This window comes from Sesamum indicum, linkage group LG3 (genome assembly GCF_000512975.1).
Source record: "Sesamum indicum cultivar Zhongzhi No. 13 linkage group LG3, S_indicum_v1.0, whole genome shotgun sequence".
Classification (NCBI taxonomy): Eukaryota; Viridiplantae; Streptophyta; class Magnoliopsida; order Lamiales; family Pedaliaceae; genus Sesamum; species Sesamum indicum.
Window position 1 is genome coordinate 21,643,360 of NC_026147.1, and position 18,451 is coordinate 21,661,810.

The window sequence follows — 18,451 nt, forward strand, 5'->3', positions numbered from 1 at the left end:
TGAAGTCATTCCGTTTCAGCAAATCATTAATCTTCTACACACATTTTGATAATAGTTAATCTTCTAGCATGCTGACACTAGTTTACGCAACTGATGTTACCTTTTGCATTGATTCCTGTGTGATTTGAATCTGGTATCACGCCGTGAGATAAGCTGCTAGTATCGCTCCCCTTGCAAACTCGTTTAACGACCAGCCATCATCCCTGTCCTCGTGTACCGAAACCTCTATGAGAGAACAGTCACATGATCTCACAAACTATTATACAGGATCATGTTAGTGTTATTATCACCGAAAACCCTTATGAAGTACAAAGAATTTGCTTCCTTCGTTCTCTTGATTAATAACGAGTTGTAGAGTTTGGCTTATGTTATCAACAAAAGGTCAATCATGAATCCACTTTTGGCAAGTTGTCGCTAAGAGGTGTTCATGTGTTGTAATGACTGGGCAGCCCAGAAAGGTGTTTACTCATTGCTCTGTCTTTCCTATAGTTACCTCTCCTCCCACGGCCCCTGGTGTTTCCTCGGCCGCCCCTTCCTCCGCCTTCATCAGTACCTTGCTCATCATCTTGCTTGTCATTTGATCCTGGAACCCTTCTAGGAGTGCCTGGAAGAAAACCTCTTCTTCCTCTACCCCTCGTAGCTCCTTGTCCTCCTCTTCCACCGACCTCATTCATATTCGGCCCATCATTTTGCTGATCCTCTTTTGATTCAGTTAGCCTCTTAACTGCACCCAAAGGAATATTGCCACCACGTCCAAGGCCATGGATAAGTTCCTTCTGTGCTTGGTTGACCAACTTTGCTTCAGCAGAACTGGTCACAGCAACAGAACCCTCAACTTTGTAGCTGTAATTTTTACCATCCTTGACATAAAATTGGGGCTTCTTACGTGAGTTCCATTTCTGAGTGTCAGCATTTGAAGTTGAGCTTCCACCATCAGTCTCTACCCCTCTTCCCCTTTGCGAACCCATTTTATCGCCAAGAGACTCAGGCTCATCAAGCCCTGAATCGCCCACACTTAGACCCAGATCATCAAAAGAATCATCATACTCGTCCTCATACTCAAGTTGTGATATAAGAGCCGCTGTTTTTGCCAATTCCTTTTCTTTCTTGGCATTTAGGGTCTGCAAATCAGACAAGTCGCCTGTGTTCTTGCGTACGAACCTTCCAGCTGAAGAAGAGGATGACCCTGAAGAAACTCCAGCTTGAATGTTCACGGTGGTGGGAACTACAATTTCTGGAGGGGTTATTTCTGACTCTACAAGTTTCCCCTTACCCTTGTCATGCCTGCTCATGGATGAAGCAGACTTTGAAGGTGGGATAGTTTCCAATGTAATGTCAAGAGACTGCAGTTCTTCATGAAGAGTTCCCTCAAGAATTCTCTGAATTACCTCTTCTGCATCATGGTTATAGGCCTCCAGACAAGCTACTAAGAACCCTTTACCATATTCCGGAAAGAGTTCCCTTATTTGACTGATTTTTGACTCTATAATAGCTGCATCTTCATCTGTCTGCATTTTCTTGCCAGCCACTGCGAATGAAGTTGAGTTTTTCTTTTCGACGTCAGCCTGCGGTGGATTCATCATGATCCCAGAAATAAACCGGAATTGTTCATCATCCATTGATAACCAACCTTCATCCAGTTTAAAAAGAATTAATAGATCTGAAACTACAGACAACTGGGAGACAAATGCACAGGTTAATTGCAGTTGCACCTCCTCTGAAAATCGAAAATTACACTTACACCCCATCCACTCAGTTTACATGTGACCCCTTCTTGTTAGGGTTTGAACAAAAAATGCTGATGTTAAAAAAAAAAATTCAATTTTGTTCCTTATTTAACATTCCCATATATATGTTTGTACTTCTAAGTGGATAAATGTAATATATATATATGGAGTAAGTCAACATTATTACAATTTTCCCCTTATAACTATAAAATTATTACATAGGAATATTAGATGAGGGTTAAAACTAAAAATTTGCATAATGTTTTTGCTAATTTTAGTACTTTTTGTCCAAACTCTAACAAAAGAGGATCAAGTGTAAACAGTAAATTTTTGGGAGTATAAGTGTAATTTTGAAACTTCTTTGGGAGAAAGTATAATTTCATATTCCCAAAGGGGATCTAAATGTAATTAATCCTAAGTGCAAAGAACAAAGACATGACATGTTTACACCATCATTCAGAGATCACGGATGAGATTCAAAATTCAAGTAAATAGTATCAGTACAGTATAAAATAAATTCAAAAAACTAAATGCATTTCAGAAGTGATTAAGTTAAGCATGCCTAGCAGAAAGTCACTATAATACATTAAAGATACACAAAGCATCCAGTCATATGGTTATGGGTGCCAAGACAGCCTGTTAAAATTGGATACCAATAAATACCTTCAAATTGATTTATGCACCTAGTGCTACTAATTGAGTGTATAAATAAGCAGTTGGATTGTATTTTAGTAACACCCAACAGAATTAAGCCTTGCCGCTGACAAATTCAAACTTCCACAAAAGGATATAACATAACTACATTGCAATAGAACTTGTTACCTGTTTTCTGCAATAACTCAATTCTACTCATTATATTGTGATTCTTCTCGATGTTCTGGATAAATGTTCCCCAAGTTCGGGACGCAGGTGCATGCGTGTGGTGACCAGTCAGATCTCTAATTGTTTGTATTAGAATGTCAGCCCTCACGACAGGATCCTCTACATTTGGTGGAAACATCTTCATTGAAATTGGAAGAGAGTAACTAGTCTGGAATGCCTCATCACTGAGATAGCAGAAATAAAGTAACTTCCATCCAAGTTTTGCTATTCTTGTTGATATCATCTTCAGACTAGTAAAAACATTTGAAAGTAAATCACTTGATGTTTCCTTGTTTCTATCTTCAACTGTTCCCAGTATAATATTAAAGCCCCTCTGCAAAGACGGCAGAAGTGAGTCATGTAGCCTTGCGAGGGTAGTGACTAATTCTTCATTCCCATAACTGCACAGAAAACGAAATCTTGATTGGGAAGTATATCATACTTCTACCGATATATAGTCATGGGAAAAAGTCCAACTACCAGCATTTCCTCAGTAAAGCATATTCATATATTTATTTTAAGAATCAAACACCCCATGCTCCTCAGTCACTTAGTTAAGTGCTAAAAGAAACCCAAGTAGAAGAAAACAGCAACCTTAAGTAAGCTGATAAAATTTTTCTTTACTCTTCCGTGCATTTCTTTATCCACTTGGGTGTTTGATCCTATAAGTACGACCTCAAGTTGTTTCTGCTTGATGTCAGAGACATGGTCGCAGTTGAGGTGTTACAATTTAGAAGACTGTCAGTCTATCTGATAGATAAGAAACCCCCCACCCCCCATAATCAGATGAAAAGGATAAAGAGTGAAATCTTAACTCACATTGTCCCTTTATACATCTCATGAGAAAAACCTGGATTTATTTAATGAAGAGTCAATTAACAGAGAAAGACTTAACTTATCAAGATCAATCGTTATGCTCATTGTTCAATTTTCTTCAAATGAAATGGATAAATTCATCATTGTACACTGCATAAGGGGAAAGCTATTAAAAGAAACTCACATTCAAAGCACATTGACCACGTTAAGTGCATGACTGAAAATGGTGAAACGAGATACCATCTGAGTCTTATAATGACGGTGAAAGGTTATCTTTAACTAGTTGAAAGGCAATAACTTCGGTCAGCAAATACAATACCTTGATTCAACTGGGGAAGAGAAGTGGACAGCAGCATGTTTGTATGCATTAACAAATGAGTCCAATGTTACAACTGAGTCATTTATGAAGTCCATAACCTGTAAATAGACAACAGGGGTCAAGTAAAAAAGACAAAGCTAAATAATGGACTCGCCTACAGGGCCTCAAAACCCCCGAAGTTTGCAATGGCCATATGGTAAAGCTGACAAAGGTGCAGGACAAATTAGTTTCCATTTCTCAAAGAGTTCAACACAGAGTTAACTCAAAATTTCCTTATTAAAGAAAAATTTCTTATGATGTAGTTTTGTTCAAAAGATTCTTATGGAACAATCTGACACTCTGGAAGGAACAAAGAAAGCACTGTGTTCTATTTGTATTATCAGTGTGAAAGATATCTGAAAAGGGGAGGAGAGGGAGGCAACAAACCAAACCTCAAGGTAGTCATAATGAAGGCGACTGGAACCTGGGTCTTGGTGACCACCTGAACTAAACAGAACCTGTGCACAAAGCCCCAGAAGGTTAGTAGCATAGATATCAGTAAATAGAAAGAAGAGCTTCTGTATTCATCTCAAATCAAAACTGCATAATGATTTAGCTTCTACGATAACTCCTCAGTCCTGAACTGACAATAATAGACAAACAAACCACAAGATGTCCATTAGTTTCAGAAGCAGTACTGCAATTTGTCCATAGAAAGTTATTCCTCTTGGCTATTGAGTATTAAGAAATGACAACATACCACAGAGATGGAATCATGCAAATAATGGCTTAACAATGTCATAGAGCTCAATCACCACACCATGAAAATTATATTTTTTTACTTCCACCATGCTGATTAAACATGCGGGAGAGGATAGAAGTCTCCGGAATACTAGACTTTCCTATGTTTGAACTACTTGCAATCATTAAACACAAAAGTAGGACTACTTTGCAAAATAAGGCCCCTAATCTTGCTTGCATATATGAAAGGTAGTTCCGGAAATATCAATTCAACAGCACCAGTTCTGCACATGATGGAAAATGTGCTGGCATGGTGTTCTCCATGCTTGAGGCTGAGTTCTGTAGTATTTTCTTCCAAGAGTGTATTAAAAGATTTAGAGCCCTATGCAATTGCTAATGAATTGGTAGACCTAGTTGAAATTAGCTTTATCTGTGCACATTAAAATGTTCCAAGAGGAGATCTTTTGGCCTCCATTTTAGAACCTCCATTTGTATATATTAGTCAAAGGACCAATTATGTTGGATGTGGTTTCTCTGTTGCTCAGACAAGATAACATTGCTTCCCTCCCCACCATTACTTAGTTTGAGATTGTACCCTGACACTGGTTCATTACACTAATCAGTATATCTATAATGACCTATGAATAATACTACCCTTAAGCATACTGCCATTTAATTGGCTATTTACCCCTACCACTCACACACACAAATGTGAAGTCTTTAGATTTCAATCAAATCCTCGCATAAGCAAACAATATGAGATGCATGAGAAACAAATCACTTAAGATACTTCCAAAGATAAATATATGGTATGCAGCAGCCTGAGATAAGGAACTGTATCAAGATTCCATATAAATTGTCTATACCACAACACCATGAACGTAAATTGCAAGAATAGAAAAGGTACCTCTAAACTTGAGCTGCACCGTTGATACATAGTCTGAATGATGCTTAAGAAGTGAGACAGTAGAACGGGAAATTCATCCTGGATATGGGGCTGCGCCTTCATTGCGTTTGTCACCTGGAATACAGAAATATACACAGTGAGATATGGTGACAGTGGTTAGGGGAGGACGGAAAGCATGGAGAGAATCAGAGATCCGGCAGCATGCCAAATTGGTTACAAGTACAAACCAGTATTCGGGTCAGATCTTCATTTTCATGACTGTATATGGCGCATATACCTAACAGTTTTGGCAAATCAAGCAACTTCTTCTCCTGCAAAAGGGCTATACATGCAATTCTTAAACAAAGTATATGGGCAAGAAAATGTTCAAAAGATATTATTTTTGCAAACGATAATGTATTCTTCAAAGCTTTTGCTATCAAATAAAATATCCTTCCCTAGGTTGGATATCTCTTGGATGCTGTAAAGATTTTTGCCCAGAAGACCTATATGCCTTTAACTAAGATGCAAAAATATATTCTCCTGCTACAATAGAATCAGAAGAACAACCCACAATCTCAATGCATTAGCATCTGCTAGCATGTTGGTCATCAAGAGAGGATGAAAACACAAATGTTTGATATTAATCACCACTATTATGCAGCTTATCCATGTTTTGGAGACTACAGCTTTTAAAACTTATTTTTCTTTGAGCTGCAAAAATCTCCAACAAACTCAACCCTGCTTCTTGTAATTTAATCTCTCTCACATGCCAAGAATGTACTGAGTAATTTTACATTGCCATGGTAGGAACGTCTATCTCCCAGTTATCCAATTCTGGGAACAATCACCAAATGTTGTTACTTAGTCATCATTGCTGCCAGAGAGTTTTATTCATGCATGAATATAGATGAACAGGCCTTAAGAAAGGATCTACTAACTTAAGGGAATGGCTTCAATTAGATGATAAAAGTCAATAAGGTCATTGTGGATCCAAATTTATTTTTCATAATCTGCTGCTGGGGTTGAGCAGATTATTCATGGGAATTTGGAGTTATGTATAAATTTTAGGAGAAATAAAAAATTTCAGGCGTTGTGTAAAGTATTAATTTACCACATGAATTCTTCAGTAAACCCCACACCCGACTAAAAAACACAACAGAATCATAGTGACTTGGTGCTCTACTCTGCTCAACAATCAAAAAATCTCGACCTGTGTCCTCCAACCTAATTCACCTCTGTTAGAATCCACAATGGCTTCACCCAACTCAACTTCAGGTGTTTGGGGGTAGTACCCGAACTAAAGGGTTCGTAAAATTTTAAAACCCAGACCACAATATAGTAATAGGGGTAATGTTGACATCTGGTAACTGATTGAAAATCGTTCACAAATTGAGTTTCAGGTTTTCCAATTATCTTCTAAAATAGTGACTAATGACAAGACTAAGTCCCAAATGTTTCTCTGTGAATATTGCAGTACGTTCTAGATCAAAACCAGGCTGCTTACAGGTCACAGGTCACCCCTTTGCTGCTGACTTTTGAAAATGGGGGTCAAGTGAGGGATACTGGAGATGGTTTGGAAACCATTTCAAGCGTGGAGATTGCGAGAAAAGCCTCAATATAAACATTATTTTAACTAAATTCTATATGGTTGGTCAAAAACTAATTAACTTTCCATATCTTCCTATTTTTAAGAGACCATCAAGTACTCAATCAAGCGTGCAGTAAGCCATACCTTACTGAAAGCTAGAACAAAAAGTATAGAGCTGGGTAACATGACAACCGTTTTACCTGATCCCACCCAGAGAACCTGATTGAATCAGGTCAAACCCGAAGAACCCCAGCGCATGCCCGCCTTTAGCAACTAGACATGAAAGGGAGAGGGTGGCATAACTCATGGTCATGGGCATAGCTATGCATGCATCTGAAGCTCAAGTATCAGATTCACGCGGAAAAAGCAGCAATTTCAGAACGCCTTTTTGCAACCACACATTACAAGACATCATACTCTGTGCCCTCAATCGCAAGCTGAAGGAATTGTTTAGCTGTGCTTTCTCCAAAAATCAGTTGCCCAAAGGTCTCAGATTTTATAATCAAGAGGGGGCATGTTAAAATGAATTTATACAGCTCCCAGAAATAAATTATTTGAGGGAAAACTGGAAAAGTATATCAGTAGTCGCACAATAGCATTTTCATAATCAAAATATATAGACATTCATTCATTATTTTCCGGTGTTTGGATAAGAACAATAAGGCCTACTGACCATCAGGCCCTTAAACATATTAAACTAAAGGGTGCATCATTACAGCCAAAGGCAGAATAAGAGATCACCACACACCTGCATGATCTTTTGGACTCAGAGTGTCAGCAGCCTTAGCCCCAGGATCCCGGTTGGATGATCTGCAGCAGAAGAAATTTCACACCAGATACTAAATCTAATGGAAAAAGAAACAAATAAGGAAATAAAGAGATCCTCTGTGACTCACAAGCGATAGAAGACCATGAAGACACGCCGGCACAGCTCAAACTCACCAACAATCACTCCAGCAACCATTCCTTGGGCTCCATGGTGCGGGAAATCATACCACCTACTTCTAAATTTCAAAAAACTTTCAAGGAAGGCGTTCAATGATTCATCGGCAGACACTGCAACGAAGGAAGTAATAATAAATGGCTAATTTGCAAGGAGTTAACCAGCACCAATCTCTGAATTTCTGATTTTATAGAAAACTGGATAAATTAGAAATCAGAACACAATAAACATCTACATTTCCTTGTAGCAATCTTGGTATATTACTCCATAACATCCAATGCTTCACACCAATTCATAGCATCATTACTCTATAAAGAATACCATTCTAAGAGTCATATAACAGGATATATGCCATGGCTATTCAGCACATTATCATTCAATAACCTACACCAACCCCACAATAGAAGTGATTAAGTAAATGACCGACGTAGAAATATTCTCTCATAAAACTTGAATAACCAATCTCAGAACACTTCAAAGGCTGAACTATCAGGAAAATCACCAGCGCACGCCAAAAGGATTACATCGATACCTGTAGCTCCTACTACCAATCGATAAAATCATAAAAGAAAAAAAACACAAAACTTATCAACAAACCCAAAATTAACAACCTTCTCGCCAGAAATCTCTAGGATGCAACTTCAGCAACCGAGACAACTCCCTATTTAACAAATCAACAATGCGCTGCGCCTCCACAGGATCCAGGCCCCCCTCCTCGGGTCCGAGCCCAGCCGCCACCGCTTCATCCTGCGGCAAGTAAATTACAAAATTGCCACCAGGGGACTTTTTATTTACCCATTCGCCATTTTCCCCCATCCTGATTCTGCTCGTCGAGGCCGCCGCGGCATCTCCTCCACCGCCGCTAACGGTGTTTGTGGCTGCCCGTAGGGAGTTAGAAAGGGTTTGCTGAGAATTGGGGTTCTGGAAATCCCTCTTCGGAATAAATTTCATCTGGGTTTTTGCGGAATTTTTGTAATCGGTCCTGTTCTGGCTAGCGAATCGATTCGACATTTCTTCCAACCGTAAATATAAGTAATCTGCAATTCTTTGTAAATATATATGTGTTAAGATATGTATAGTATAAGTTAAAAGGGATTGAAATAAGCAGCAGGCGTGATTGAAGGGGTTGAGGAGTGGAAATGGAACTGTTTGTGTCTGGATTTGTTAAAGAAGAATTTTGATTGATGCAGTTGCGGCTGCCTCTTCCCCAAGCCTTTCTCAGTTGCTCACCTATCTTCTTTCTTTCTTTCTCTTTCTATATATTTATATATATATATATATGTATATGTTCTTTCTTTTTTATTGTCCTTTCCTTTTTCTGTTTCTCTTTTTTTATAACATTTACAGTAATTTAACTCTATATTTAATATTCAATTTAACAACGCTGCATCTATATTAAATACAATAAAAAATATGATAAAGTTTGAACAAAACTAGAATTAGGAATGACTAAAGTATAGAATTTAGTGTGAATTTGTTAAAATTCAAGATCCAATTCGTGAAGAAATTATGGAACACGAACCCGACCCACTCCAAATTCCGTGAATCGGGTTTAACATTTTCAAATTATTACAAAATATATATTTTTTAAAAATAATACTACTATTACAAAAATTAGTTCTTTTCATAAATTTATACCTGCATGTTTTAGGATTCAAAATATTTAATTTTTTAAAATATACTACTTATATATACAACAATGTATTTATAAATTATTAGAACATTATTTTAAGGTATAAAAATATTAAATTTATGTGTTATATATAAATATAAATAAAATAGTATAACGTTTCATATATGTATAAAATATGTTTTATAGAAGTAAGTAAAAAAATTAAAAATAAATAAATAAAAGCTATTAATTTGGGTTAAGTCTGTTCCGAAACACTAAAGACTCAAAGTCCAGCGCCCAAAATACCGATTAAGGCTTATAACTCATCCCAAACAGTGCAAATTCGTATTTAACTTGAATCTATTGCCATCCCTATTTTCATCCCTATTTTGTGTCCGTTTAGTATCTATTCTGTAGTATTGGTGGAAATCTAAATCACCCAAATTTCTTGTAACAAAAAAAAAATAGAAAATATGACAATATCCGAATTGCCAATATTTTTGGAAAAAAAACATATTTACATATTGTACAGTATAACATGGTTATGTTGAACTCAGTTCCAAGAACAATTGCAAGAATTGTTTTTCCAGTAAATTAACATATGTAGCAAAGCACAGAGTTGACGATAATTAACCCAAAAAAAAAATGGAAAAAAAAAAGAAATAATTCATGATTATGCACTGCCGTACATTGAAGAATTGCAGGATCCATCATTTGATGAGAGGTAGCCTCTAGATTCCTATATGCCACGTGCAATGGTACCGTATACGTACACGGGCAAATGTACGTATTTCTGATGATGTTGTAACGTACATTTATACTGAATAGATAGATACAGGTATTCTGACCAACGGCAAAGGCTTCAGCTCGTTTTTCTTGCTTTGTTTGTACAAAATAATGAGAGTTAGCAGCCCCTCCTGATTAGAATTACAGTTGTTTTGGTTTATAAGTCAGCGTTTACTGTCCGTTCTGGTTGTTGTTAGCTTAATTGTGAGGCCATAGATTTGGAAGAACCTTCTGGTATAGCCCAATGTCCATTCCATTGTAAGCAATGGGAGCATACATCCATAGATCATCCGAACTTAGTAACTGCAAAACGAGAAACATGTAAAATTAGGATCCAACGTGTAATAAGATCCTATGGCCTAAACTAGACAACAATATTAGATCAAGAAAATGTACCTTGATTTGAAGCTGTAAGAACTTTACGTAGTGGACAGCCTCTTCCAGCATTGTGCTAATGTCAACCTGGTCCAAGTCATTGCAAAGATCAGACAAGAACTTTACAGGTTTTTTAAAATAATGCAAGTGTTGCTAATGATCGATCGTGTTTAGTACCTTTGTTCCGTTGGGAACAAGATTCTGCAAGATCCTCAGTCTCTCATTAATTCGTTCTCGCCTTCTCTGAGATACGACAAAAATGCATCAGATTAAGCCATATGCATTCATGATAGAAAGACCTGGATTTTGAGATGCAATTGTTTTTACCCTTGCATAAAGGCTTTGAGGATCAGTTGCTGCACCCCTGGTGACCTTTGCTTTGCCTTTTGAGGCCGATTGTTTGGATTCGTTGAGTTCTTGGGAAGCATTGGAACAGTCCTCCTCAGAGCTGCAGGGGCTTGAGCTCTGCCCATTACCTCCAACATAGTTTTCTTCTTCTTCATTGCTAATTTGCATTGCTTTCTTGTTCTTTTTCGACACGGGAGGTCTCTTATTTTTTTGTGCCTGTATCAAGAAATCATGATCATAATCCATGAGATACAAAGATGCCTGCAGGATAATTATCATTGTTGGAGAAGTAATACTAATTTGTATTCTTACATCTCTTGAAACCCGAGGTCTTTTCTTAGGACTTTGATCAGATGAATTATCACATCCCTTGTCCTGAGTCTGGATTTCGGCTGCTTCATACTTCTTCTTGAGCTGCAGCATAGATTCACCGTTGTCTACAGGCTGAATTCCAACACTGCCCATTTGGTCGATATGAATGTCTTCCTTCAACTGAACAACCTCTTCCATCAAATCATCAGGAAAAACAGGCAGCATTAAGCTATCGTTCCCGCCATCCATAGTGCAAAATCCCATTGACTCAAATGAGTCATTGGTTAAATCATGAACGAAGCTTACACCATTGGCAGCCTGGTGGTTTACGTCCACCGGACAGGTGAAACAGCCGCTATCATTCTCGCTGCTGTTGCTGCTCTCTTGTGAAACACAATAGAAATTAGTGTCAAGAGGGAAAAACAGACTCCCATCAGCAGCAGCCACATTCTCAGCAGCAGCAAACATCATGGGCGAAGACGGGCTATCACCGTTGCCCGAGAACAAGTTGCTGCCATCAAAATGAAGCTGAAAATCTGATGAATCTTCACAGGAAAACAGTTTGCTCAATGACTCCCACTCTTCATCAAGAAAAGCTCCAATGGCCTCCATTTCCTTACTTAATTTGAAGAAATTAAGGAAGCCCAAACAAGAGAAGCTTTAGACACTAATATGTGAATATAGGTACACAAGACAGGCCTGGCAAATACATAAAAATGAGCAACATATATATATATACCTCAAGACAAGGGAGTGAGGGGATTGACTTCACTTATTGTAATGATTTTATCTTTGTAATATACCAAATTAATATTTAAAGGGGGTTTTGTCCTACTTCTTTGTAACTAACCTCAAGAGTCCACTGGTGGGTCCAAGAAACAGGCCAAGTACAACTCATGAGGGGGATCAAATTAAAGTACATGCAATCATGGGCTTAAAGTTGCTATTAGGACTGATGAGAAGATGTTAACTGTCGTCTGTTCCTAATTATGATCATCATCAACAGTACTGTTGAGACACGATTGATGGATGAGAGTGAGAGGTCAAAAAGAGCAGAAAAAAAAGATTGAAAATTTTGTGATTGGAAGAACGTGGAGTTGTTTGTGTGTTTGTGGATTAATGAAAGGGTGGGAAAGACGGCCTTATGATCGTGAGGATGAGTATAAGGCATTCTCCTCCTAACTTAGCTGAAATCCGACAGGTTAAGCGATAAACTCGGTCTTTGTCCTTACATACCCTAAACCTAACCTATGTGTAATCAAAGTTGACATGAAACCTCGTGCATCTTCAACTTCATTCACTTGGTTGGGTAAGGCTTTATCACTCTCTTTTCTTTCACATGGATAAAACAGCTAAAACTTAGCAACTTGTGTTAGTTGAATTGGAAAAATTTCAGCCAATCTGACCTTATTTGATTGATAAAACTGAGATTTCACAAAAAAATAAATAAATGGTGTAATGATTACTAACGTAATTTTATTATGTTTTAAATTCCGGATATTTGATGCATCAAAATTAGAGATTGATAAAATTTCAAATAAGTTGGGATGAAGTAAATAAATAAGAAACTATAATATAAACTATGAACAAAATAAAAAAATATTATAAAAATAGAGAAACATTCATACTAGTGAAATTTGAATGCATAACTTGTTAAATCTTACACTAGAACAAAGCCTCTTGCTCTTTATGTAACTCAATGTATACAAGATTTTATAGTATGATGGAATCTAAAACATGTAGTTATGATTGAAGCAACTTAGAAGGATAATTAATATCAACACTTGAAGGTTATATCTAACTACACAAATATTGTTTTATATTTGTAAAATTACAACTATATCCTTTGTTTAGAACATAATTTAATTTTCAACAACACCCTCTTAAACTAAATTACATTGATACCCTATCAAGTGATATTTTTGTAGTTTTTGTGCAATTAAACCTAACATTAAAGAGAGTGGATGTAATCTACCCATAATTTAGCGATGCATTGCACAATAACAATATCTCATTTTCCATGATTAGAGTATCAGCTTCCACACTTGTTTATAAGATTTTCACAAGTAGACAGCCTAAATATTATTTCCTATATATATATATTAAAAGATGAATTTAATATTTTTTTCTATTGAAGGAAGAGGAAATGGAATCGTGAATATTGTTCTGTAGAAACACAACAATATCTGTGAAAGAAACAATTCCCAGCTGTGATATCTTTTTTATTTAAAACACGACTTTAAGTTTGAGTTCGTGAAAAGCCTTTGAGATTACCTGAACTTAGCCCTATTACGTCCAAATTTATCACCTTTGATTCCGCCGTCTCTCCCGCTCCACGCGTTGTAGACTCTTCCAATCCCAAGTACAATACATCAAGATTTTCTTTTTCTTTTTCCTTAAAAAAAAAATAAAAATATATTTTTTAATTTAAATACAGGTATTCTGTTTTCACATTTCAAATAAGACAAATTCAATTTATGACATTAAGCCACGACTTCAATTTTGAACTCTGCACATTGATAAAAGTTACATTTTAGAAACTAACTCGTTGATCACTAGACTGGTCATTTATTAGTGTATTTATTTGAAAAATTATGTCTTACACAATAAATAAGATATGAATTTAAGTTTTTTTTTTTTTTTTTGGGAGATGAGTAGCTGGTAGAATATCAAATTGGGAGTACGTGGCTATTTTGGAGTAATTGAATCTTGATTATAGTCCTAGCTAGTACGTGCTTTGATTCTTTTCATTTATATAATTTGTGTCTCTCTACAAATTCATGTGTGATGTTGCTCTACTTTATTAGTTCATTCAACTTTGCGCTTTACATAATCTCATTCTGAACTTCATCTTCTTTATTTTTATTTTTTTGGATAAAATTTTATGATTAGCATAACAATTCTATATTATCGTTCAAATTATAACTCATACACTATAAGTTTGATTATAACTGACGTGAAAAGTTTACAAATAAATCAAAAATGAAAAAGGTGAATAAGTACCTTTCTTCTACTATGTGATACACCATTTACTTAATGATCATGATTGATATCGTCTTATAATCACAAAACATGTTAGAGGGGTTGGAGTCGCCTCAGCAAAAACACTTGGACGATTACGTCAATGATGATCGTAAGGTTATATGGTTGTGCGATCCAAGTAGAGAACAATACAATTTTTAAAGTAAACAGGGCTTAATATTAAAGAGAACAATCATGATAATTTATTATTTTTAACCTTGTCACTTAAATAATTTTTTAGCCGTAATTAATGATATTATAATAATTTCAAATTTATTTAATAATTTAAACTCATCCGTCCAAACAAAGCTATAAAGAGATTTAACTTACTAATCCTCTACATCTACCCTAATGAAATGAAGCAAGAGTTGTGGGGGAGGGTGGCGCACCATCCAATGACAAGAAGAAGAAGAAATAGTTGTGAAAAATGCAAAGCGCAGGGAATAAAATCTAACCCTACATCCAATCACTGAAGAAAGAGATTAATAATCCAAAAAAATCAGATTTTGTTCATTCCACAAAAATGAAAAAAAAGAAAAAGGAAAAAAGAGGGGAAGTTTTGGGCTGCTTTGCACGACTGTGTTTGGGCATATATTTGTGGGGTGATGTTGTCGGCCATCTCATCCATCAATCCCAGGTTAGCACCTTAAACTAAAATCAGAGGGTGGTGGATGGATGGGCATTACCCATATATAACAGCTAATCTTTGTCCCTCCCATCAAACTACCTTTCTGCCACGCGCACTCAGCACATTCTGCCACCTGTCCTACTTATTATTCTCTTTCCATATATTATCTTTTTATTAGTGGTAATTACATAATTATATTAATAATCTAATGATTGAACAATAACCGTTTTGATTATTACATCGATATAATTAAAAATGATAAATTAAATTATAATAAATTCACATAAAATGAGACAAATACTCATAAGTTTGATAGGACTCAAACTTATGAGCACGAATTTATAAGTCGACTCAAACTTTAAAGTTTTAAAAAATGATATTATTATGATTAACAAATTAAATTTTTTTTTAAGTAATTTAATTCAAAAAGCGATTTAATAAACTCGCTTATCATTATTTTCTGGGTGAGAAGAAAAAGGAAATATACTCTAAAATGTATAGTACTTAAGCCAATTATAATTAGCAATATTAATGACTTGGCATCAAGTTAACTACCAAACATTTCCAAGTCACAGTTCCTACCTACCTACCTTATTGATAGTTACATATGTCTTAATATGATGGATTAAATTAAAACATAATAATAATAATAATAATATATTTATAGGGTGGGCAGCCGACCCTTTCAATTAAATTAATTAATCAATTATTCAGTTGCAGGCTTTTAATTTGACTCATAACTCTATACTAAAATATATTAATCTTCTAGACAGTCTTTGACATTATTATGCAATTTTAATCTCAATTTACACGCACTAAAGTCACCATATTAATTTTAATTAACTGGGTTATGCATTATTAATGTAATAATAAACATAACTATAAGACCAATTATTCCAATACAAGAAAATGTATATATAGTTAAGTTTTATTTTATTCATTTATTTGCAACTTTGACGTTCATCCGGGCAAGTTAAATATTTTGCAATACACTAAAACCCTAATTAATTAAGGAACGCATGCAGTTTATTAAACAATTAAGAATGAAATAAATGTTTGTATAATTAATTAGAGTGAGTACCGTATAAAAAATATATATAAACAAGAGATAAATAGTTGATTAACATCGATATTAACCCCACTTCTGCGATCAACACGTATTAAGACTTAAATCATAATTAAATGAGTGATAATGACTGCATTTGACGTTAATTAAAAAAATAATGAATATTAGGTTGTTTTTTTCCCCCAGAACATTGACTTCTCTAATCACTAAAGAGCTGGAACTAAGGCCATGTTTATTAAAATATTAAGAGTCTTAAGGCCATAATTAATTATTATAATAATTAAAATTGTTTTAAATATAATTTAATACCAGCTTTACAGCAGTTGTTTACTCAGCGCCTAATTAGGGATCAATTAAAATAAATAATAACAATAATTTTGCAATTAGGTGATGGAGGAGATAGGTTTTTGAGCCATCCCTTTCAACTAATTATAGACATGCAACTCAATTGTCCTTTTAAATTTTATCAAGAGCTGACTAAAATATTTATATAATTCTCTAATGAATAATAACAACTTAATAAGTTCCCAAATTTAATATCATTTTAAATATTCTTAGGGACCCAAAAGGAATTGCAGATTATTTTAGAAAATAATCCCATCCCTCATACTATAATCCTAAGAGACCACCTTTACTTGTGGAATTCCCTCCTTTCAATCCTTGTCTATGCTATTCTTTAATTTTAATTTTTATATTTTTGTAGTTTTCATTTAGGCCTTATATTTTAGCATGTTGTTGCTAGTATGTTAAGGTATTTTTGGGCTGAGGTTTATAGTTTTCTTAGCTAGTATGGAAACTTTGCCCGTTTTGAGACATATTATCTGAGTTAAAATTCTGTACTTTAAAAAATAAAGTATTTTTACCGACATTGAGTTCTTTGAAAGTTGGAGACGACTCGTTCAATTATTTTCTCAAATGTTATTGAGTCCGATCCATCATATATTTTCTTTAAATATTATTAATACCTTTTTAATTTTTTTACTATAGTACATTTTGTTCAAGCTACTTCCTTATTGTGATATATTAAAAATATTATCTTATATAATGCCAGTTCAGTGCTTATTCAGTATTTTTTTGGGTCTCTTAAACGAGTCAGATAATAAATTGAAAGGGCAAAATTAATAAAGTTGATTAACTATTAATTAAATGCAAAGGGCATGAGAAAAAGGGGCCATTCCACATTTGAATATAGGGAGGGATGGTGCAAAGTGTATTATATTTTTTGCTGTTGGCTGACTTATATGGACTAGCACATATGCATAATTAAATGAACTCAAAGGTCCAAAGCTGAAAAAGATAATAATATTTTATTTCTATCTTCCTATTTATTTATTTAATTTATGATCATGATATTTATTATTTTATTTATGAACTACTACAGCATGTGTCAAAGGTCGGTACAATTAATGCAAATATTACATTAATTCTTGAACTTGCTTAAGGTTTGACCTTTTTAACGTGTGATAATCAATGATGGACAGAGCTTTCTACAGCTAATTAACATCTTGATTCTTTGTAAGAGCACTGGATAAATCAGAGGTAATTATAATGGGCTCTTTTAAAATTATCATAATTATAAATATTTATTGTTGTTTGAAAAATTATAAATATTCATCTTGAATCATCGTTTAACAAATATCCTCTACAATGTATTGCTACGAGGGAGTGTTTATTTGACAATTGTTAATTTCAGGGAGATTTTTGTAATTATGACAAACCTTAGAAAGTCCGCTGTAATTTACCCTAGATCAAATGAAAATAAGATTGAAGCATATCGTGATAGGTTTACTATATTCAATTATGATGTATTACACACAAGAATTAGTGTTAATTATTTTTGGTCATCCTCTAAAAATTTACACCTCATTCAATATTTTATATAAATTTTCGACCATCAACAATAGTTTGAGTAGAATATTTCATTTAAGCTATACTCTTCTAACTTTATATATATATTACATTTACTGTTTAGAAGTACAAAATATTACTAGAGTGTATTTTTCAATAAATTATACAGAATGCTGAATGGAGAATAAAATGATTTGTTTTTATGTAATATTTTGTTGGGATAAGAATTTGCTGCTCATTTCCCCACCAGAAGAAGTAGAGTTGTAAATGAAAAATTCTCTAAAAAGGTATAAATTTGAACTCTTGCTAAATAGTTTTTGGGGTGGAGGTAGATGTCGTGGAGAATCTGCACCGGATGGCATAAGACTAATCGAAGCATATCTCCGATGTTCATGGTAGAATGATCCTTCATTCATTAAAAATGAAATAGGACATGGAAGAAATTGATATATATAGTGAGAGTGAGAGAGGGCGAGAAGTGTCGGCAGCCATAAATTAGGGTACATTTTTGCATAGAAATCATTAGCAGTAGAAATTTATGCAAGAGTTGAACTTCAACCTTTGGACTTTTCATGTTTTCCTTAACTGTCCG

General features: G+C 34.9%; 2 protein-coding genes across 2 annotated transcripts; both read right to left on the reverse strand.

The window, feature by feature from the left end:
- On the reverse strand, positions 258–9,110 carry LOC105159108 (activating signal cointegrator 1 complex subunit 2). The gene is made up of 9 exons (XM_011076059.2): positions 8,475–9,110; positions 7,817–7,976; positions 7,669–7,730; positions 5,578–5,672; positions 5,351–5,464; positions 4,155–4,220; positions 3,724–3,821; positions 2,550–2,989; positions 258–1,630 (listed from the first exon to the last, which is right to left on the reverse strand). Exons 1-9 carry the CDS (start codon positions 8,872–8,874, stop codon positions 426–428), a joined length of 2,640 nt encoding a protein of 879 aa, XP_011074361.1. The 5' UTR covers positions 8,875–9,110; the 3' UTR covers positions 258–425.
- LOC105159277 (transcription factor bHLH85-like) lies at positions 10,440–11,920 on the reverse strand. The gene is made up of 5 exons (XM_011076288.2): positions 11,297–11,920; positions 10,964–11,200; positions 10,814–10,879; positions 10,658–10,723; positions 10,440–10,564 (listed from the first exon to the last, which is right to left on the reverse strand). Exons 1-5 carry the CDS (start codon positions 11,906–11,908, stop codon positions 10,460–10,462), a joined length of 1,086 nt encoding a protein of 361 aa, XP_011074590.1. The 5' UTR covers positions 11,909–11,920; the 3' UTR covers positions 10,440–10,459.

Excerpts from the sequence above, each read along its gene's own strand:
- LOC105159108 (XM_011076059.2), bottom strand. The coding sequence starts at position 8,874 with ATGTCGAATCGATTCGCTAGCCAGAACAGGACCGATTACAAAAATTCC. Across the intron at positions 5,465-5,577 it reads AAGATCTGACCCGAATACTG|GTGACAAACGCAATGAAGGC; the intron begins GTTTGTACTTGT and ends TCTGTATTCCAG. Across the intron at positions 1,631-2,549 it reads TGAGTTATTGCAGAAAACAG|GTTGGTTATCAATGGATGAT; the intron begins GTAACAAGTTCT and ends AACTGGATGAAG.
- LOC105159277 (XM_011076288.2), bottom strand. The coding sequence starts at position 11,908 with ATGGAGGCCATTGGAGCTTTTCTTGATGAAGAGTGGGAGTCATTGAGC. Across the intron at positions 10,880-10,963 it reads CTCAAAGCCTTTATGCAAGG|AGAAGGCGAGAACGAATTAA; the intron begins GTAAAAACAATT and ends GTCGTATCTCAG. Across the intron at positions 10,724-10,813 it reads TTGTTCCCAACGGAACAAAG|GTTGACATTAGCACAATGCT; the intron begins GTACTAAACACG and ends GACTTGGACCAG.